Source organism: Microtus oregoni, unplaced genomic scaffold (genome assembly GCF_018167655.1).
Source record: "Microtus oregoni isolate MIOR12 unplaced genomic scaffold, Mior012 000002F_ref0000024, whole genome shotgun sequence".
NCBI lineage: Eukaryota > Metazoa > Chordata > Mammalia > Rodentia > Cricetidae > Microtus > Microtus oregoni.
In genome coordinates, this window is record NW_024543061.1 from 88,839,455 (window position 1) to 88,862,540 (window position 23,086).

The 23,086-nt window shown below is 39.4% G+C and overlaps 1 protein-coding gene and 1 pseudogene across 5 annotated transcripts in view; one reads left to right on the forward strand and one right to left on the reverse strand.

Annotated features, from left to right (window-relative positions):
* Window positions 1-23,086, reverse strand: part of Dennd5b (DENN domain containing 5B) — a 116,499-nt gene that overhangs the window by 84,110 nt on the left and 9,303 nt on the right. For 2 of the 5 annotated variants that reach the window (XM_041630247.1, XM_041630227.1), the window contains exons 2-3: window positions 10,704-10,769; window positions 6,362-6,471 (exon numbers count right to left, since the gene is read on the reverse strand). The exons of 1 other annotated variant lie outside the window; for it this stretch is intronic. In XM_041630247.1, coding sequence (XP_041486181.1) covers window positions 6,362-6,471; window positions 10,704-10,769 — 176 coding nt within the window. The remainder of the gene's footprint in view (window positions 1-6,361; window positions 6,472-10,703; window positions 10,770-23,086) is intronic. 2 more of the 5 variants (XM_041630258.1, XM_041630236.1) reach the window with 1 other exon arrangement.
* On the forward strand, window positions 1,313-2,390 carry LOC121432478 (annotated as a pseudogene).

Genomic DNA, 23,086 nt, shown 5'->3' on the forward strand with positions numbered 1-23,086 from the left:
CAACAGTTATCCTATGCAGGACAAAAAATTAAGAAGACATTAGGAGTCCCCATGCTCCAGAGTCTAAAGAATTTGTTAAGTGAAAAATAAGAAATCCAGCATATGGGGCTGGAGTGATGGCTCAGCATTTAAGAGCACTGGGTTACTCTTCTAGAAGACCAGAATTTGATTTCCATTACCCCCACGATAGATTACAACCATCTGCTCACTCCGGTTCCAGGCGATCCTAAGCCCTCTTCTGGCCTCCATTGGTACCAGGTGTACATATACTGCAGTGTAAATTACGTGTACACAAAACACCCGTGTACACAGAATCATTTGAAACATCATCTCCTCTGCAGTCCTGTGGCCTGGGGTAGTTTTCTTTCTCAAGCTGTAATCTACCCAAGTTTACCACAGCTCTCACTCTGGTGACCTCACTTTTAAGTTAGTTCTCTGGCAACTCTTTGAGCTACAACTTCATACGATACCAATAATGTACATTTGTCTTTATTTTTACATTGGGGGGGGGCACACAGAGACTCACTATGTAGCTGTGGTTGTCCTAGAATTTTGTTCTCCATGTAGACCAGGCTGGCCTCAAACTCACAGAAATCTGCTTGGTTCTGCTTTTGCCTGCTGAATGCTAGGATTAAAGGGGTACATCATCACACCCCAGACACAGTGGCTATTTTAAAGACAGTAAGTGTGATTCTCCCTTAAAATCTGGATCTATTTTACTCTTTCCCTAAGTATCTCTATGTAAAAAAATCTCTTAATATATTCCAACTCTGCTCCATATAGGCCAATCATGAAACTTCTAGGGACAAAGTCAAGGATTCTAGGTTTCTGTGAGTGGAAATCTCTGAAAAGATGTGTTTCTGGTTGAAGGGCCCTGCAGATGCTGACATCGCTTTTGCTATTTTGAACAAATATGATGCTTTGTCCTAGAAAAATAAACTTTGAAAATGAAACCTTTATATTTACTAAAACGGAAGGATAAAACAACATATTTTCAATTATTCATAACAGAGATTTTAAATAAGGTTCATTTTGCGACAGATTATACTTCTCCTACAGAGTCAGATAACTATTTGAATCTCTGTCACACTGACTCAACTCCACCATACAGTGTGAAACACACAGAGGCTTGGGGTGGCTTTGTTCTAACATGACTGAGTAAGAATAAACAGTTAAATTTTGTTCAGTCCCTATAATAAAATTCAACAGCAGTGAGAACTGATACAAGGTTAAAAACGACAGCTCCACCTCTCACTGGTCACACGTTCTGTAAGTTCTGAAGCAACAAATAAGAAAACAGGTGACGATGGCCATGTCTGTGGCCCGCAGCATCGCAGTGGACCACAAGGACACCATTTACAATGTGTCTTTCACCTTCCACAGGTTCCCGATGGCATCTGCTCCAGCAACTGACCAGAAGGTTGAGGCTTAACGGTACTTGACAAATGTCAGTGCCCGCAGGGAGAGGTGGTTCCCCGTCTCAGGAAGGTCTGAGATAAAGTGAAAGTGGAGGTTGGCATTGCACTGCTGGATGGAAGACACGCAGTGATCTGCATTCTGTGGGACACGGCGCATCCTGAATGTGGACCGGTTTCGGCCTCCTGTTCTTTTGACCTAACAGCTGTTGTGTGGGAAAGAAAGAGCAGGAGAATCAAGTGATAAACTGTGAGGACAGAGTCACTGGGTGAGGAGGGCACAGCATTCATTACCAATGTGAAATCTGCTCCCACGCATATGGGTCTGACTTCAGCAACCTGTCCAGCAGATGGTGTGGTAAGAAGGTGCGAGACACCAGATGTTGTAGATCTCGGCCCGCGCTCTGCCGAGTGACAGCTCATGTTTCCTGGACCACTTCCAGCTACTGCACTCACCCCTCCAGACAGCTGTGGGAAGTGGTAGCACTAGTCCAGTCCATGCAATGGCTGAGGTGCGGGGGTTTTCTTTTGTGTGTTTGGGTTTTATTTCAGTTTGGTTTTGGTTTTACAAGACTAGGTTTCTCTGCGTAACAGATCTGTCTGTCTTGAAACTCGATTTGTAGACCAAGCTGGCCTCAAACTCAGAGATGCACCTGCCTCTGCCTCCCAATTGCTAGGATTACAGGCGTGCGCCACCACCGCCTGGACCAGAGTTTTTATTACAGCTAAAACACCATGAATAATGCAAGCGGAAACTCTTATGACCACCACTGATCCTGTTCATGATATTGTACTTGCTCCAAATTTGGAAAGACCTTTCCACATTCTGGCAATAGCAACTAAAGATATAAGAATTTTCACATTAAAACTTGTGAGGAAAGAACTTACTTCTGGTGGTCCAACATAATTTAAATCCAGATTGTGGCTTAGTTTGGTGATCATAATTCTCATGTCTGGCAGGTAGCTAGAATATAACAGGAACAGTGCTAGCATCTTCAGGAGATGACAGCTATGTAAGGTTGTGGAAAGCTAATTACATGGACAATTAGAAGTATTCTGAAGGGTAACGAGAGCCCAGCAAAGGGGAGTTCTCAGCACCCGAGCACAGGCTGGAGCACCTTTATTCACTGTGTGTTGCATGGACACAGGAATGGAAGGCAAACACCTTTTCCCTTCCCCAGCACCACCTGAACTCCACCAAGACACATTAGCAGCTAAAAATACACTGTATATAATTTTTTGTACTAGTCAGTTTGTCAGCATTATAAATGGAGAGACTTTTTGTTGAGACATTATCAAAATAATTTTGTTTTTTTATTCTTTTGAGACAGGGTTTCTCTGTAGCTTTGGCACCTGTCCTGGAACTAGCTCTTATAGACCAGGCTGGCCTCGAACTCACAGAGATCTGCCTGCTTCTGCCTCCCAAGTACTGGGATTAAAGGCATGGGCCACCACTGTCCAGCTGAGACAAAACAATTTTTTGTAAGTGTTCTTGAAACATGGGGTTAAAAACTAAAAAGATTGGGCTGGAGAGATGGCTCAGAGATTAAGAGTACTGGCTGCTCTTCCAGAGGTCCTGAGTTCAATTCCCAGCAACCACATGGTGGCTCACAACCTTCTGTACTGAGATCTGGCGCCCTGCTCTGGCGTGCGGGCATACATCGAGGCAGAATGTTGTATACATAATAAATAAATAAATATTAAAAAAACTAAAAAGATTGTTAATATCCTCATAAATAGTTGGGAGAAGGTAAAATACTTTATTCCTTTGTAAGAAATTAGGCATGTGTTCCCTTTTCTAAAACAAGCTAATAGGTTTTTATAATTTTAATTTGAAACTGAATAAAAGTTTTTCATAAATTAAAACAACAACAAAAACCTGCCTGACTTGAAGCTGTCAGGCTGCTGGCAGATCAGATGGAGACTAAGCTTCGTGCCCAGCCTAGGAAACAGACCTGAGAGGATCAGTCTTCACCGGATAGCCCCCTAGTCTGTGAACCATTCCAATGGGAGTGCAGACTGACAAATCTACCCAAATCATACATTGCTATGCCAATTATCTTGCTTGCTTACTTATTTACTGTTTGTAAAACATATCTTACGTGGTCAGGCTTGTTATGTGGCCAACAATGGTCTTGAGTTACTGATCCTCCTAGCGCTACCTCCCCAGGGGCTAGAAGTAAAGGCTTGCTACCATGCCTGGCTCTCTGTATCTTCTTAAAAAGGATTTATTTATTTTTATTTTAAGTGTTTTGTTTTTATATATGTATGCACACCATGTACCTGCTTGGTACCTCAGAAAGCCTAAAGAGAGTGCCAGGTTCCCTGGAACTGGAGTTACAGACAGCTGTGAGCTGCTACACTGGGTGCGGAAAGTAAACCCAGGTCCTCTGTAAGAGCAACAAGAGCTCTTAATTGCGGAGACATGTCTGTAGCTCCCCAGAAGTTCCCCTTTCATATCAAGTGGGCAGTGTGGAAATGCAGCGACAGGCAAAGACACTGCTTTTAAAAAGGTCAAATTTGATTTTTTTTTCATGTTTTTTGTTGTTTTTAATTATTGTTTTTGTTTTTGTTTTGTTGATAGGGTCTCATGTATTCCAGTCTGGTCATGAACCTTCTATGTAGCCAGCCAAGAATGAACTTGAATTCTTGATCCTTCGGTCTCTATCTTCCATGTGCTAAGGTTATGTCACTATGCAGGCTAAGACTTAAGTTTATTGACAGCTTTCCTACCACCCAAATCAGAAAATCAAAGCTCACAATTTTTTTTGAAAAGTGGCCAGCTATTCAGTTAAGGGTTTGTAGCTTTCTTGAGCACACATTCAAACATTTACAAGGAAAGCTTGCCAAAAGTTATATTCAAGTGAAGAAAGACTTCCTATGACACAGATAACAGATGTAAGAATTTTTCTTAAATGCTTTTCTACAAACTAAAAAGGCAAAATTTGTATTTCTAATTCTGGGAATTGTGAATTGGAAAATATGATGAATTACATAAATTACCAGGAACAAAGACATATCTCTCAGACAACCTAAGAGATAATCACAATTTGCTTACCATGGCTCTTATGTCTCTTGTTAACCAACAATATTGTTATTTACCAATAATATCCTCTTCAACTAACAATAAGATAACTAACAATAAGATGTGTCTTGTAACCAAACACTGGACAATGCTGTCCATATCCTTCTTCTAGTATGAGTGACCAAGGGTCCTTAATTATCTCACCTTCTGGGCAGTTTGGCTAGAATTTTATTGAATTTATTTTTTTCCATTTATTTATTTATTTGGTTGGGTGGTATTTTCAAAGAGTTCTATGTAGTCCTGGCTGGATTTTAACGAATGAGTAGATGATAATGAATTCTACTGCCTCTACTTCTCAAGTGCTGGAATTACATTTTTTGGTTTGAGTTTTAGCAATTCCCCTTTCCAAATTCTATAATTCTAACACTCCATATCCTTTTTATTAGAAAGATTTTTTTTACAGAAGCTTTTCAGTTTCAGGAGGTCCCATTTATTAATTGTTTCTCTCACTGTGATGCTGGGGTTATACTTAGGAAGTGGGTCCCTGTGCCAATGCATTCAAGTGTACTTCCCACTTTCTCTTCTATAAGGTTCAGTGTGGCTGGCTTTATGTTGAGGTCTTAGATCCATTTGAACTTGAGTTTTGGGCATGGTGATAGATATGGGTCTATTTTCATCCTTCTACATGTTGATTTCAATTATGCCAGCACCACTTGGTAAATATGCTTTCTTTTTTCCATTTGATATTTTTTGCTTCTTTATTAAAGATCAAGTGTTCAAAGATGTGTGGATTAATATCCAGGTCTTCTCCTCGGTTCCATTGGTCCTCCTGTCTGTTCTTATGCAAATACCAGACTGTTTTCAGTACTGTAGCTGTGTAGTAGAGTTTGAAGTCAGGGACTGTGATGCCTCCAGAAGTTCTTTTATTGTACAGGATTGTTTTGGCTATCCTGGGTTTTTTGTTTTTCCATGTGAAATTGAGTACCCTTCTTTTGAGGTCTTTGAAGAATTTTGCTGGGATTTTGCTGGGCATTGCGTTAAATCTGTTTAAATGATGCATCTAAGTTCCTTACCAGCACAGCACCTGAGAGGCTGAGGCAGAAAGACTGCCAAAATCACAAGGCTGTCTGGGCTACAGTGAAATCCTGTCTACTGAAGAAAAAAAATATTGTTGGCAAGAAGGCTCAGTGGGTAAAAAGATACTCATGACCGAACCTGACAACTGAGTTTGGTCACCAGGACATACAAGGCAGAAAGAGAGAACGGACTCTTCCTAGTTGTCTTCCACTTCCAAGGGTATAACCGAGCCCATGGACATATACACAGTGTAAAAGTTCCTTTCCATCTTCATGATGCCTGTGAAAAATGACAATACAAACCCACCACACATTATTCCTTGATATGTGGAAACACTGTGCTCCGTCCCTCAAGCAGAGTGGTTCATCACTGTTTACCAAGCATCTATGTATTAATACAAACCCCAAACAGCTTAACAGTAGGAAATGAAATGGACTTGAGGTTCTGTATTCCTAACAAGCAATATACTGTGAGAACTGCTGTGGAAAACCTGAGAAAGTATCTTCTCTGAGACTCAGTTTCCCCATCTGTAAAGACAGACAGTATTGTATTTCTAGGGGTCTGTGCAGAGAAAGAGCATTTGATATTCTTCCAGAGGACCTGAACTGACCCTCTAGCTCCAGCTCCAGCGGGTCTGATGCCCTCGTCTGGCCTCTGTGGACACTCATACACATGTAGCACACAAAAAGTAGACATGTACATTAAAAAATAAAATCTTAAAATTACTATTTTCACAGAATTTAAAGGATTAATTGTATTAAATAATACAGACATTTACCATTTATATTCTATTCAGATAAAAGGAATGCTAAACAAATAGGAGAGAAAAAGAAAAAAACTATACCATGTTCACTGCATCTTGATCAAAAGGGTTCCATTCTATGCTCTGAGGATAATGGGCCAGAACTTTTGATTTGAACGTTCTTCTCAAAGGACTCTGGTCAAAATTTTCGCCTACAACAAATAATTAATAATCAATGAATAACTGGAACTTAAAAAACAAAATAATTTAAAAAAATATTTGCTATATGTATAAAATTATTTTTTTTCCCAAGACAGAGTGTCTCTGTATAGCCCTGACTGTCCCAAAACTTGCTCTATAGAGCAGGATGGCCTCAGACTCAGAAATCTCCCTGCCTCTGCTCAGTGTTGGGATTAAAGGTATGTGGTACTGTGCCTGGCTAATATACACGTATATTTTTTAAAACATTTACTGATTATACTTAACAACCTTATTTTAAAACTATTGTCAACTGAGGAACTATCAATAAAAAGTCTGCACTCAAGAGGCAGAGGCAGGTGGATCTCTGTAAATTCTATATAGTGAAAATCCCAGGCTAGTCAAGGTTACATGGTAAGACTTTGTCTTAAAAGCTCAAAAAAGAAATAGTAAACAAAAATTTAAAAAATAGGGGGCTGGAGAGATGGCTCAGAGGTTAAGAGCATTGCCTACTCTTCCAAAGGTCCTGAGTTCAATTCCCAGCAACCACATGGTGGCTCACAACTCTCTGTAATGAGGTCTGGTGTCCTCTTCTGGCCTTCAGGCATACACACAGACAGAACATTGTATACATAATAAATAAATAAATATTTTTTAAAAAAATTTAAAAAATAAAAGACAAAGAAAAAGAAACCTGTACTTAAAAACTTTAGAATTTGAATTTTTTGTTTGCTTGTTTTTTTTTTTTTTTTTTTTTTTTAGACAATTTCTCTGTGTAACTTTGGCTGTCCTGGAATTTACTTTGTAGACCAGGCTGGTCTTGAACTCACAGAGATCCAGCTGCCTTTGCTCACCCAGTGCTGGTATTAAAAGCCTGTGCAGCCGCCACCTGGACTAGAATCTAAAATTTAAAATCTCAGCTATATTTAACACTAAAAATCAAAATATGCTAATAACAGTGGTGCATGTAATTATTATACTCATTTCAACATAAGATGATAAAAACGTATACAGAAACACTTCACTGAAGAAATCTTGATTAAACCTGATTTAAACTGATGGCTATGATATTGAAGTTTTATACACAAACCCAATGCTGCAGTAGAGTAGGCGATTTTGTTTACGTTGCCGCAAAAGGGTCTGACAGACAGGGCTTTACATACAGGTTTTCAGTGACCAAATCAGCAACACCAGAAACATCACTGCGGGCTGTCTAATGGGTAAAACACATTAAATACATTAACTTTTTAAAGAAATAAGTAATTCTATACCCAAGTTGTTACCTGCCAAATTTCTAGAAAGTTAACAGTAGAAAATATAACTCCATACGGGTGGCACACACATTTAATCCTAGTACTTGAGAGGCAGAGGCACGTGGCTCTCTAAATTCAAGGCCGGCCTGGTCCACAGAGTAAGTTCCAGGATTGCTAGGATTTCATAGAGAAACCCTGTCTTGAACCACCTCCCCCAGAAAAAAAAATCGGTGAGAATAATTAGACTTGTTTGTCATCTCCATAAGACTGTTATCCCCAAATAGCTTAGTTTCATAAAATAGCTCGATTCAGATGGATCTTAAATACTCAATGTCAAAAAGTTAGTATCAAGGGATTAGAAGACCTCAAAGGAATTTCACCATTTCCTGTGTTTTCCTTTCTTTTCTTTTCTTTGGTCTTTTTGAGACTATTATCAGCTCTAGCTGTCCTGTATCTATCTGTCTCTGCCTCCTGAGTGCTGGGATTAAAGACCTGGATGCTTTCTACTTTTTAGTTCTAATTGAGTACAAACTACAATCTTAGAAAGATATAAATGTAATTTACCAGAATTTGCACAATTAAAAGAATCACAAAGCAGTCGGATTTAGAAGTGGCACTGACATCTTTTTAGATTTGACTCAGTTTCCACTTGGGATAAAAATAAGAAAAGATAAGATACTAAAACAGCCTTGAGTTGTGTAAGTTTTAAAAACTCACATAAAGGAAATGTTACACACAAATACCTTGTTGGAAACAATATTAAATGTATAGAAACTTTTATGAATAAAGCACATAATTTAAATGTATTTACTGAAAACAAATAAAGTATGGCTTCTAATTGAAGACCTTAACAAATGGTCATTTTCTTTGGATTCTCCTGTATCTTTCTAGTAAGTAGTTCCATATTCTAAGAGTTGAGAGCTTCTACTTCCAGGAGAGAAACTGCTAAAGGAACGCCAAAACTAAGTGTGGTTTTTTCAAGCCTATAATTCCAGTAGTTGTTTGAGAGGCAGAGGCATGAAGATCACTGTGAATCGTAGGCCAACTTGGGCTACATAGTGAATTCCAGGCCAGCCTAGGCGACAGAGTTGAGTTCTTTCTCAATAAATAAACAGACAGACAAATAAATAAATGCTTTAAGAAATTTATCAATTTGTATGCCCTGCTCCTAGGTTACCTAATGAGCAAAAGTTGAGATAAACGTTACCCTGTCCATGAGTCACTGTGAATGAGGAACACAGGATTCAGGATTCAAAATTGTTGACTTCTGGGTAAATGATGTTCTTAAGATACTAGATGTTTGTGTGAACAGTAAGCTATTTTATATCTTCTTGGTTTAAAAAAACAGTAGATTTCACATCACTTTAGGTCTTTAAATAATAAATAAGCAAATAGACAAGAAAAAGGTCCTCTGGTTCTAAAAACCTATGCTACTCAGCTGAGCATGCCAGTACACACTTTAATTCCAGCACTTGGGAAGCAGAGGCAGGCAGATCTCTGTGAGCTCAAGGCCAGCCTGGTCTACAGAGTGAGCTCTAGGTTAGTAAGGACAAAATAGGCAGACCTTGTATCAAAAAACAATCAGTCAAATGTCTGTTTTTACCCATAACTATAAGCAAACTGTAAAATACCACAGAAATAGAAACAGAACATAACCCAGGATAAAACTACTTGTAATATTTACCTTTTAATGAATTTCGGCCTATGCAAGGTTAAAATTAACATCTTCATCTAGACATCAATTTATAAATGGGGCAGAAGATAAATAAATGAAGTCATAATAGCTTCTTTCTTTTCTTTTCTTTTTTTGTTTCTGAGACAGGGTTTCTCTGTGTAACAGCCCTGATTCTCGTAGATCTCAGACCTGGATGGCCTGAAACTCAAGAGATCTGCCTGCTTCTGCCTCCCAAGCGCTGGGGTTGAAGGCATGTGCCACCACACCCAGCAGCCAATAGTGTTATTTTTAATATAATTGTTCTGTTGCCTGTGGAACCACCAGCCTTCTCAAGGCACAACCAATTTATCCCCAAAAAGAATTTCACAAAGACACAAAACACAAACAGTAGCATGTATCCTCTACAAACACCACCTCCACCTTCACCTCCACCGCCACCTCCACCTCCAGCACCTCTACCACCTCCAGCACCTCCACCATCGCCACCTCCAGCACCACCACAACTATTAGCACCACCAGCACCAGTTTCTCTTAATATTGTGTGAAAAAAAAAGAAGAGCAACAAGAAAGATCACTGCTGTATGTACAGCTGTCTTGGCAAATAATATTTTGAAAGAAATTAGGATAGAATCTGGCATCACTGGTAAGGATTCAGAAATCAGTAAATGCAGTTATTCTATTCTTACTAACATCAGTGGGAGAAAAAAAAGAGTTCTAGAATTACCTTAGGGACCTGGGAGCTGGAAGAACAACCTACTCTTTTCATTTTGAATGCATATTTTGTATGACACTAGTTTAGGATTTATAAGCAGAAAAAAGTTATTAGGTTTGAGATTTTTAGATTCACATAAAATGGAAATCACATATTAACACCCTTAAATTAAAATTCACCTTTTAACTATAGTCCTGAAACAAATAAGGAGTATAAATTTCTTCAAGTATTTATATACTTGTAAGGACCCTATGTTACATTTTTATCATTGCCAAAACATAGCTACAATGTAAGTATCTTTGCTATAACTATATACAGGCCTAATTTTAAATAATATTGCAAAGTAATCTAATAAATTTAAGCTTCAATTAAGCCTCTCTTCCTAAGGGAATAGAAACTACATGCCAAGGCAGCTTAGACTAGTAAATATGTTTTTTCAAGGCGTGAAGTGAGGTCTTTATGAAAATTAAGATGCAGATGAGAGAACAAAATACAAATATCATCTATAATTTTGTCTAAGAAATTTAAGAAACATTCACAATGGGACATGGGGCAAATTAAAATTAATGATTTCTAATACCCCATTCATTTTTAAACTATTTTTACCTGAAGTCGTATTTGTAGTTTCTTGGCTCTTGCCATGACGATCTGCTTCTAGCCATTGGTACAAAACTACATAATGTAACAGAAACAAAAATCTTTATGAACAAAGCAAAAAACAAAAAACAAAAATGATACTGAAGAATGGAAAATGAGAATACAAAATTAAACAAAAGCAATTAAATTGGAGACATTCAAGTCAAGCACACAGCTTAACACCAGTGATATGTAGCTTACAAGCAAAACCATGTAATTTTAACATAACAAATACCAGTCAGACATCTGTAACACTTATCTGTATAGGTGAAAAGCACATACATCTTAAGACTAATTTCAAGAAAATTTTAAAACAAAGCTAACGAAGTGTGATGGTAAAATGAATTGGAAAGGGTGTGGTCCAAAAATTAGTATCCCAAAATGCTAACAAGGATGCTGAAAGACAAGAAGCTCAACCACGGCCAGTGGGAAAGGCAGTTTAATACTTGCTTATAAGATCAAACATGCTTTTGACATACAACTCCGTAAATCTAGTCTCATGAGTAAACATCACATTCAAGAGGGTTCATATCTGGTAAATACTCACCAAAACTATCAAAGAAACCAGAAACAACAAAGCCTGAGTGATGTGGGAGTGTCATATAACAATCTGTTGATTTCATTGGTTAAGCAATAAAGAAACTGCTTGGCCCTGATAGGTTAAAACATAGGTGGGAGGAGTAAACAGAACAGAAGTAAGCTCAGACTCCACAGCTCTGCTCTGTGGAGCAGAGACGCCATGCTTCCCTCTCCCAGGCAGACACATGCGATGAAACTCCGACCCAGGATGGACGTAGGCTAGAATCTTCCCGGTAAGCACACCTCAGTGCTACACATTATTAGAAATGGGCTAGTCCAGGTGCAAGAGTTAGCCGAGAAGAGGATAGATATAATGGGCCAAGCAGTGCTTAAAAGAATACAATTTGTGTGTTGTTATTTCGGGTTTAAAGCTAGCCATGTGGGCGGCCGGGTGGCGGGGACGCAGCCCGCCCACTCATCGCTACACCTGAGAAACTATCATAGCCAAGAGGAGCTTAGGGAAATGTGACAATTAAATGCCAAATAGAACAAGGATCCTTTAAGAGAAAAAGAACATTATTGGGCCAAAACTAAGAAAATCCAAATAGGGTTTTCATCCCTCAACTCAGTCTTGTATGAAGGAGTTCTAGAAGCCAGGGTCTTCAAGTGTGGCTATGAAATCTCCAGAAACCCAAAGACAGAGTTCCACTCCACTAAGGGTCCATCTTACACCTTACGTCAGACCCAGAACTGAGTAAGAGACACATACATGTAGAGTATCTAAAATGCCATCTCTGAGTTTTTAAGTATCATTCAAACATCACTTTTACTAGAATTATTAGCAAGCACGTCTTTTACATGACTTTTAACTAAGCCTTTAGGACTATATATTATCTTCCCATCCAAAGCGACTTAAAGATCGCCTGAATTAAGTATTCAGTCAACCTTTCAATCCCATTAGATTCATTATCAGATAACTGTTAATAACTTTACTGCGTCATAATTGACTAGTATGGCCTGCTCCTCTCTTCCCCGCTCATGCCATGCTAATTTCACCTCACCTTGGTAAACAAAATATGATCTCCATGTGACACACCCTAGATTCCACAACTGCAGTTGGACCACATGCAAACTGATGATTATTCTTTATCCTGGCATAAAGCTTGGTTCTAGAATTGTCAAGGGACTAATCAGCATTAAACCTGTGCCAGGAAGGTTGCTGAGAGCAGCTTAAGAGCAAGGCTCAGTAACAGGGTTGTTAGGGAAATAGATTAAGAAAAAGCTGGCTAAAATCTATGTGAAAAACTTTGTTCATGACACTTCTATGGAAATAACTTGGAAGGAGACATAGTAGGAGAAAACAGATAAACCAAATGTATTGTACTTCTTTCTGAATATGAGGACTAGTCAGGATGTGTCACTAACTTCAGAAGGTAGCAAATGTAAAAGAAATATTAATAAATCTACATGCATAGCTATGGAGCTGCTATCTGAAGTTAAAAACACTGCATGGCCTTTCCTGGTGATCCTTTCAGTTCAAACAACACAGCTTTTCTATAGGATGACTTTGAAGTACCAGAAACAGAGGACATACTAAATAAGATCTGAGCAGATAAACATAGGCAGTTCTGTCCACAACATATGTGAAAGAACCCGTGCAAGGTATTACACCTAGGAGACTGAGGCCAGATTGGGATCATTCACACACTCACATACTCACACACACACACACAAATGACAAAATTCCTCAAAATCAAACTATCAAATAAGAGTTCAGCCTATATTTTCCAGTATATCACAATCACTTTATATTTTCAATGAGAATAAAATAATCTTTCAATGCTTACCTTAATATATGCAATTAGCAACTTCTAGGTCATTAAGATTCCCTAAAATACAACCAGATCTATTGACTTTTGTTTGCTCATATAATTTCCCATTAAATGACTGGAAAGTTAGTAACGACAACAGATGTGCATGTACAAATTGAGGTTTTTTTAAAAAAGCTTTACTGAGATATATCTTAATATTTACCCTTTTAAAATAAATGATTCAGAGATTCTTTAGGATTTTTTTAATGTTTATTTATTTATTATGTATACAATATTCTGTCTGTGTGTATGTCTGGGGGCCAGAAGAGGGCACCAGACCTCATTACAGATGGTTGCCGGGAATTGAACTCAGGACCTTTGGAAGAGCAGGCAATGCTCTTAACCACTGAGCCATCTCTCCGGCCCTTTTTTTTTTAAGTTTTAATCATCTATTTTTATTTATGTGCATTGGTGTTTTGCCTCAATGTATGTCTGTGTGAGGGTATTGGATCCCCTGGAGCTGCACTTGCTGACAATTATGTGTAGCACGAATTCTAATTGCTCTTAATAATAAAAACCCAGACTGCTGCTGTTTTTATAAAACTTTAGACCGCCTCTCAGACTGGATCCTCAGACTGCATCTCAGACTGAATTCTCCCACCTAATATTCCTCTCTCCGTCCAGCCATATCATTTCTGTCTCCACCTCCCTAGTGCTGGGATTAAAGGTATGGGATCCCAAGTGCTGAGATCACTTGTGTGTGAGCTCTGTTTCTCTTTTAGACAGAGTCAATCTCTTGTAGCCCAGGGTGGCCTTGAACACACAATCCCACAGCCTCTGTCTCCCGAGTCCTGGGATTAAAGGTGTGCGCCACCACTGCCTGACCTCTATGACTAATGGCTTAGCTCTGCACTCTGATCTTCAGGCAAGCTTTATTTGTTAGATTACAAGCAAAATATTACTACAAATTATGGTGGTTTTACTATGCATATTAGGTTTTTTGCTCTTATAGAAACATAATGGATCTGGGCCTGGTATTTTTTTTCGAATTGAGTGTCTTCTGTTCCTCTGAAATATTAGCACCTTAAAGCTGAATCTTTTTCAAAATTTTTTCATTTTATATGTGAGTGGTTAGCCCAATACATGTCTTTTGTTTCTCTGAAATATTAGCACCCTAAAGCTGAATCTTTTTCAAAATTTTTTCATTTCCTATGTGCGTGTTTAGCCCACATACATGTATGTATGTGCACCACATGCATGTGCACCACACATATGTGCATCACATGGTGCCCACAGAAGTCAGAAGAGGGTATTTAATCCACCTGGAACTAGAGACAAGATGGCTGTGAACCATCAGGTGGGTGCTGGCAGTTTAACTCAGGTGTTTTGAAGAGCAACAAGTGCTCTTAATTGATGAACTATCTGCCCAGTTTCAAAGCTGAATCACCTTTAACCTAGAGGTCTAAGATGATATTCAGACATGTCTTTTTGCTGGTTTGACACAAGGTCTCATGTAGCACAGGCTGGCCTTAAAATTCCTTTGTAGTTGAGGATGACCTTGAACTTCTGGACCCTTTATCCACCACCTCCCAAATGCTCAGATTACAGGGGTACAACATAACATCTGGTATAATATTTAGCAATTGTTACATCCCAGACATGCAATATTAAGATGTGTTAAATTCTGGAGTCTATTTCTGCACTATACTGGACCAGCTACTGCTCCAGTGCCATGCCTTCCTATCCGATGTCACGCTCCCTGCCATGATGATCATGGACTCTAACCCTCTGAAACCACAAGCCCAATTAAATGCTGTATAAGTTGCTCTGGTCATGGTGTTGTATCACAACAACAGAAATGTGGCTAAGACAAGTTGTTTATTAGGTATTTTGGCAGAGCAACGAAACAAGTAACGAATATACCATCCTATTCTACCAGTCAGTGAATTTACTTTATTCTGTTTATAAGAAAAGAGAAAGACATCTATGGTTAACGTTATCAAGTCTTCATAGTAAGGGGTAAAAGAAGACCTCTAAACTACACTTGGGCATTTGTGAACTGAGGAGGCCTCTCAATCTGTCCTCTGACGATACTTTTAAAGGAGGCAGAAGCAGGAAGATCAGTTTTTGGTTTTGGCTACAAAGCCCAATCAAGACCAGGCTGTGCTACCCGGGACTCTATCTTAAAATAACAGGCAGGGTAGTAAGATGGTCCAGTGGGCGAAGACACTTGCATTACATGCCTGGAGACCTAGGTTCCACCCCCAGAACTTACATAAACATGGAAGGGGAGAAGTGACTCCCAAAAGTTGTTCTCGACCATCATATTAGCACCATGGCATGTACAAATGTGACCTCCCCACTCTGTAATAATAATAAATAAAAAATTTTAAAAGCCTGAAGGTAGCTATATTGACAAATAGTTTAAATAAAGGACTGCATAGTATTCATTTATGTTTGACATTCCATTTTTATACGAAGCCTGAGGCCACCGGCACTGACAATTTTGCCAGTTTGATACCTAGCTGTAGGTTCTAAGTATCTCCTAGACCAATCAGGATGGAGTTGTTCACTATGGCCCAAAAGCAAGCATCAGCACTCATCTGATACTTAGCTGCCATTCTGAGGTGTTACTGCTCCTTGCTCTCCAAGGGAAACTGACAATGCTATCCAGCTTCCTGTTCACCTGTTGGAAAATGGAGACACCAAACTTCATCCAGAAGTTCATATTAATGCGAGGCTAGAATTTTTGTGTCTTGTAGCCAACTACAGAGTTGCTCTGGATCACCTGAGGCTTTACACTCCTAAAACTCATCTAGCAGCCAGGCAGGCAGCCCTTCACAGCCTACCGTCAGAGCACCCCAGACAGAGGCTTCTGATGTCAGGTGAGAAGGATGAACCAGGTTATCTTCGTCCAGAAGTAGACTGGTCTTCCACAGTGCTCTCAATGCCCTACAACATTTTCTCTGTAAACATCAGGCTGTACTAATCTACGGTACTTGGTGTCCAGACTGTTGTCAGGCTGTTGTTTCAGACTGCTGGCAGCTAAGCCTGAGCTGACAACCTCAATCCATTCTTAGATTTTCTTTTTAAAAACTGTGTGTGTGTGGGGGGGGGGGGGCTGGAGAGATGGCTCAGCGGTTAAGAGCATTGCCTGTTCTTCCAAAGGTCCTGAGTTCAATTCCCAGCAACCACATGGTGGCTCACAACCATCTGTAATGAGGTCTGGTGCCCTCTTCTGGCCTGCAGACATACATGCAGACAGAATACTGAGAATACTGTACACATAATAAATAAAAAACAAAAACAAAAACAAAAAAACTGTGTGTGCGACTGTTCTTAAGAGGCGGCTCAGCAGATTCCCAGAGGACCCAGGTTCAATTCCCAGCACCACATGGTGGCTCACAACCATCTGTAATACCAGTTCCCAGATCTGTGCTCTCTTCTGGCCTCTGCAGGCATCAGGCACATAAATGATGTACAGATACACACATTAAAATTTAATTAATTAAATATTTTAGAACACAAAACTTGCAAATGGCAGAACTAGAATCTGATCTCAGGTACTGTCATCTCTAGGATCCACTTTTACAACTATTATGCTAAATTGTTTATTTTAAATGGCTTCAAGTTTATTAGGCAAAAAGATAGAGGGCTGAAGAGATGGCTCAGTGGCTAAGATCCTGTATTACTTTTCCAGAGGATCTGAGTTTGGCTCAGAACTACCTGCAACTTCAGTTCCAGAGGATCTGATACCCACACAAGATACATAAATAAAAATATTTAAATAAATGGTATATCTGGACAGTCCTACTTCTTTATTGTCCAGAAGTCTAAGTGACAAATAAAAATGATAATCTGTCCACAGATTAGAAAATACGTATATTTTAAGCCACAGATTTACTCATTGAAGGCCAGATTTATTATTATTTATATATTCTTTTCTTGTACTGCTAGGGATCATCTTGTATATGCCAGACACAGTGAAAAGAAATATTATTTAATGATCAGAAGAGATTCATATAGAGATGTTTAAGTATTACACATATCTTAAAGCACAATAAATTATAGTGATTACCTTGGTCATTGCTTCCTAGTCTCAAAAACTATGCTATTTACTTTGCTCCATGGCTTAGTTTGCCAAAAAGAAATTAGATATCCAATTTTTTCCTCGAGTGTCTATGTTTTATTGATTATATCCGAAGCAGCATGGAAAGAAAACAAGGCCAACCTACTGTAAATCCACAGCAGTCTCTGGAAGATGAGACCATGTAAGAACCTAATGGAAACAAGGCAGGGACTGTGGGAGCCCATGAATATTTCAGAAGAATAATGAAAAAGTATGCCAGATGGGTTCACTCACAGCTGACTAGCAGCTGAATTTCTGACCAAAGCCAAACGCTTTCCTTACATAATTTATCAGCACTTTCCAGTCCTCCCCACTACTGTCCTGTTCTCTTTCTCCTTTTTATTTTTAAATTCCAATACTACCATCACTCTCCTCTCAAGATCATCATAAACTATAAAAACAAACAAGCAACAACGACAACAACAAAAATCCATGCCTAATTGCTTTTTAAAACCTGAGAATCCAGGTGTCTTCACAAAGGCTACAGCAGACAAAAGAGCTAAGAAAGCCTAATTAGGTCAAGGGGGACGCAGGGATCCTCCGGGAAGGGAACCGGAAGAGATTCTGCAGGTGAACTGGTTTGATGCTCAGGATGGAACACCACGCTTCATTCATGCTAAGCACAGTTCTACAGCATATACTTGAGAGTGCTAAGTTTTGGAGTAACCTGACAAGGTAAAAGCAAACTCATAAAAGAAAGCAACCACACTGACAAGTTGGCTTAAGCTTTTTTGCTTTTTGGGTTTTTTTTTCCTTAAGAGAATGTCTTATGAGAGACAGAGACAGACAGACAGACAGACAGACAGAGAAAATGTCTTACTCTACAGACCAGGGGGGCCCTTGAACTCAGAGCAATCCATCATCCTTAGAGTACTTAATTATGGGCATACACCACCACATCCAGATGACAAGCTTATTTATAATACAGATATTAAAAGAAAGAACATCCGAAGATTTTTAAATTAAAAAAAATGGAACAGTCCACATTCAGTAACTGGTTGATTTCCTAAAATCTACATGTTAACCTAACTTTAGAAACATTAAAAGCAGGGCTGGGGTCTACAGCAGGGGGCAGAGAAACTGCCTAGCATTGCACAAAGCCTCAGGTCCACTTGAAAGTACTGCATACAACTAGGATCCTTGGTTGCATAGAGTTCAAGGCCACCCTGCGCTATATGACTCACTTTTAAAAAAGTTCAAACGGTCTGTCCAGCTGTATCCCTCTGTGATTCTGGAGGCAGGGAGGCCAGGCTATGCTGTTGCCTTTGCTTCAGCCCCAACTGCTACTGGCTCCGTCCTGCCACAGGCTCCAGCAATGTCTGACCTGGACAAGATCACTGTAGATGAACTGAAGCAAGTTGTTACCAGCACCAGCAGCAAGGCAGAGCTACCCTAGGGTACCTACCTCTCTAGCCTAGTCTCCTGACGGCCAGACCCTGCCGGCTACACAGACAACCTCGTGAGATGTGGAGGAGACTATTGTTACTCACTAAAAGTTAATGACAGATTTTAGAAATAAAAACTGTCTTTCTGAAAAAGAAAAGCTCAAATCTAGGAAGATACATTTAAGATTATAATATGTCACAGTACACAAAAATACCCATGGCAATATAAACAATAAACAAGAATGTGGTAACTACTTCTGAAGGAAATAAGTAAATGACTGGAGACAGATATGAGATTTGTTTTCCTCTGTTTGATTGAGACAAAGTCCCTGCTATGTAGGCCATGGCGACTTTGAAGTTACCGAGTAGCCCACATATGGTGGAAGAAAAAATTGACTTCAGAAAGTTATCTTTTGACCTCAACACTTGAACACAAGCACCCTGCACAACTGCATGCACACACTGTCACAACTTTAGGAACTTACTTTTGGATGTCTACACAAGAGTTCCAAGAACACTTTAAATCCCAGCGAAGAACCTGAGGATACTTCAAACAACTATGATAATGAAAATATAGCTAGCGTTTTATGAGCAATTATATCCCAGTGAACTCCATACTAAACACTATTCCTGTATTACCAACCAAAAGCAAGTATTTAGTCAAATTCGTCCAGAGATAACTGGCAGACATTCTAGAGTAGTTCCAGATGACTTAGGCATTAGCAATGTCAAAGCAAGCATCTGACACCATTTGAAATGGTGTTTGTCTTTAATCCGAGCACCAGGGAAACAGGTAAATAGGTTTCTGTGCGGTCAAGCTTGGGAAGCAGAAGCAGGTGGATCTCTGTGAGTCTGAGGCCAGCCTGGTCTACAGAGTGACTTCCAGGACAGGCTCCAAAGTAACACAGAGAAACCCTATCTCGAAAAAACAAACAAAACCAGACTGATCTATTTCAAGTTTCAGGCCAGCCAGAACTACAGAGTGAGACTCTGTCTCAAAAAAATCAGACAAACAAAAAGGTTTTAATTAAAATAAAATATACATGCATGCAGGCAAAACCACATATACAAATAAATAAATCTTAAAAATCAAATTCTACATGTACCACTTACTTTCACTATGTATATATATGTGCATATATATATACATATGTGTGTGTGTGTATATATATATATACACACACACACATACAGTTAACCAATACTATCAAGACAAATGTGGAGAAAATCATTCTAATCCTCACTGATATAAAGGAACAAAAAATATTAAGAGGGAAAAACTTAAAGGTGTTTATTACTACTATCATCACCATCATAAAACCAAAACCGATTTCAACACGCACTACCTGAAACTACCTCCCTGCGTTCCTTCCTCATAGAAACCACCGTGTCTATATGGCCTAAACCCAAAACCTGTCATGAGGTTACTCTCAGAAAAAAAAAATGCAAATATTACCTCTCTAAATAGAAGCTAACCACTCTGCATTTGTTCATCTTCTCTTTCCCTTCCTGCCTCTCCCCCACCTCTCTAGTTTAGCAGTCTGGCCTCAAAGTCTTTCTGTAGCACAGCTTGTCCTGACCTCTGGAGCTTCTCACCTCAGAGCCTCCGAGGGCTGAGACTCGTCAGGTCCAGCTCCCTCTCGTTTTTAATCTATTTTTTTCTTTTAGGAGTTTTGCTTCATTTACTCAAAGTAAATAAGTAAAGCAACAAATCCCAGAAGGCACTACTACACTAATGCAAACATATTCAGAATCAGGTGTGATGGGGCACATACTTAGTCCTAGGATTCTGAAGGCAGAGGCAGGCAAATCTCTATGGGTTTGAGACTAGTCTGGTCTACTTGAGTTCCAGGCTAACCAGGGCTCCAGAGTGAGACCCTGCCTTAAAAACAAAACAAAAACAAACAAACAAACAAAAAAAACCTCTGCAGAGCTGGAGAGGTGGCTCAGAGGTTGTGAGCACTGGCTGCTCTTCCAGAGGGTCCAGGTTGGAGTCACAGCACACATATGACAGGTCACTGTCGTCTCTAACTCCAGTTCCAGGATCAGGCATGCAAGTGGTATGCAGACATACATGCAGGCAAAATAACCATACACATTAAATAGATAAAATAAATTTTAAAAAGTCTGCAGATTTACTGAAAATGATAAACGTCTACTTTTGTCTAAGTTTACTATGACAAATGAACCTTTTCAAATTCTCGATTATTTTTGAGTGTCTTTAAATTAAATTTCTAGGCTGGCATACAAAACTGTGAGGTTTGTCTTCTCATCTGAAATTCATATTGTGTTTTAGTAGGAAAGTCATTCACAGAAGGGATCAAAAATCAGAGCGTCCTTATATAGACAGCATGGTCTGAGAATTTTAAAGTCACCAAGGCAGACATTCTCTCCATTCTAGGACTAGTGCTCAGCACGGATCACGAAATGTTTCTACAACCCTCTTGAGAGTCAGGAGGGTCTGCTGCTATTGCTGGGTAATCCAGCCTTCAAACACTGTCTAAGGCAACCCGTAAGGAAGGGACAGCCAAGTGTGAAGCTTCTCATAACATCTACACACGGGGTTCTGCTGGACAACAAATGGATCTCGACACTTCCTACAGACACACATCAAGAGTTTATCTTCTCACTGAATTGCCTCTTCTGCTCACTAAGCTTTTATGTCTTCCCATTATCATCAGTGTTTTCCTTTCTCCTCTCCATTAAAGAAAAAAAAACCTAAAGAATAGATTATTTTAGTGTTAAACTCCTGAGAGTCAGTTATTCTTTCTTTCCCCACTGTATTTTAATACGATGGTATGGAGGAAATCTGAAGAGTAAACAGCTGAGAGAATTCCATTTTACTTCCCTCTTATTCTTTGAACCAACAAATATACATTGAGATCTTCACAAATGTCACGTGACAAATTAAACAGTAATAATTTGGATAGAATATTTTACTGATGCAACTAGAAATTATTATAATTAAATGAACTATGCCAATTTTAAAAAGACAAAAAACATGTGTTTTCTCATTTATCATTCCTAGATTTTTATATAGATACATAAATCAAAATATTTATCTCATATGAAAATAGAAGTAAGGGCCAGGTGTGGTGATACATGTCTTTAACTCCGACACTCGAGAGAACAGGTCTGTCTAGTCTATGTAGCAAGTTCCAGGATAGCCAGGACTACATAGAGAGACCGTATCTCAAAAATAAAAACAAAACAAAACACCGTCCCTCACCCCCAAAAAAGAAAGAGTTGAGGGACAAAGGGACAGGACATAAAAGGGGGAGAGGGAAGAGGGATACTGGCAGGACTTTGCTGGACAATATATACAGTTATAAAAATAATTTTTAAAAAAATCTTACTAAGGTTTCCTGATCGACGCTCAGCTCATTTAACAACAATAAAGCGGTCACTCTGGCTTCTAGCTAAAAACCGGAAATGAGGAGTTCTATTTTTATTTTACATTCTGTCTCTGAGGAATAACAGGTGGCAGCTATTTTCCTTAAAGCATTCTTATACCCACTCCAAGTTTAAACTTGAGTGTATTATTACTGTTACAGGTGAAAATCCACAATTCTTCAAAAATAAAAAAGCACTTACTGCCCACTGTTATTTCAATCAATTATTATTTATCCTTACTCATGGTGTGATAGTAAAGAGCCGTGAGAGCCAAAGCCTAGCAGCCTCACTGTAAACCTTCAGGTGGTATTTAAAACATTTCTCAGAAAACCCTATTAAAACTGCGGAAACATACTAGGTATGTAATCCCAGCACTTGAGAGGCAGGAAGATCCAGACAAAAGAGCAAGCAAATAATTGAAACAAACATTCAGTTTTTAAATAAATCTAAGACAGGATGCAAAACAACAAAACACAGAGAATCCTCAAACTCTTACTGTGTTTTAATTTTTATATTTATTATATTTATTGACTTGGGAAAGGAGCACCTGTGGAGGTCAGAGGACAATGTTCAGGACTTGGTTCAATTCTCTCCTTCTATCATATGGGTCTTGGGATTGAACTCAGGTCATTAGGCCTGGAAGCAAGGGCTTTGCCTGTTGAGTTGAAACTCTTTTATTACTATTATTATTGCTGTGTGTCTCTGACATGTACCTGTGGAGGTCAGAGGACAACACTGTGGAGTTGGTTCTCATCTTTCCTCTTTATGTGGGTCCAGGGGATGGGAGTCAAGTCCAGGGGATGGGAGTCAGGTCCAGGGGATGGGAGTCAGGTCCAGGGGATGGGAGTCAGGTCCAGGGGATGGGAGTCAGGTCCAGAGGATAGGAGTCAGGTCCAGGGGATGGGAGTTAGGTCCAGAGGATAGGAGTCAGGTCCAGGGGATGGGAGTCAGGTCCAGGGGATGGGAGTCAGGTCCAGGGGATGGGAGTCAGGTCCAGAGGATAGGAGTCAGGTCCAGGGGATGGGAGTCAGGTCCAGAGGATAGGAGTCAGGTCCAGGGAATGGAAGTCAGGTCCAGGGGATGGGAGTCAGGTCCAGGGGATGGGAGTCAGGTCCA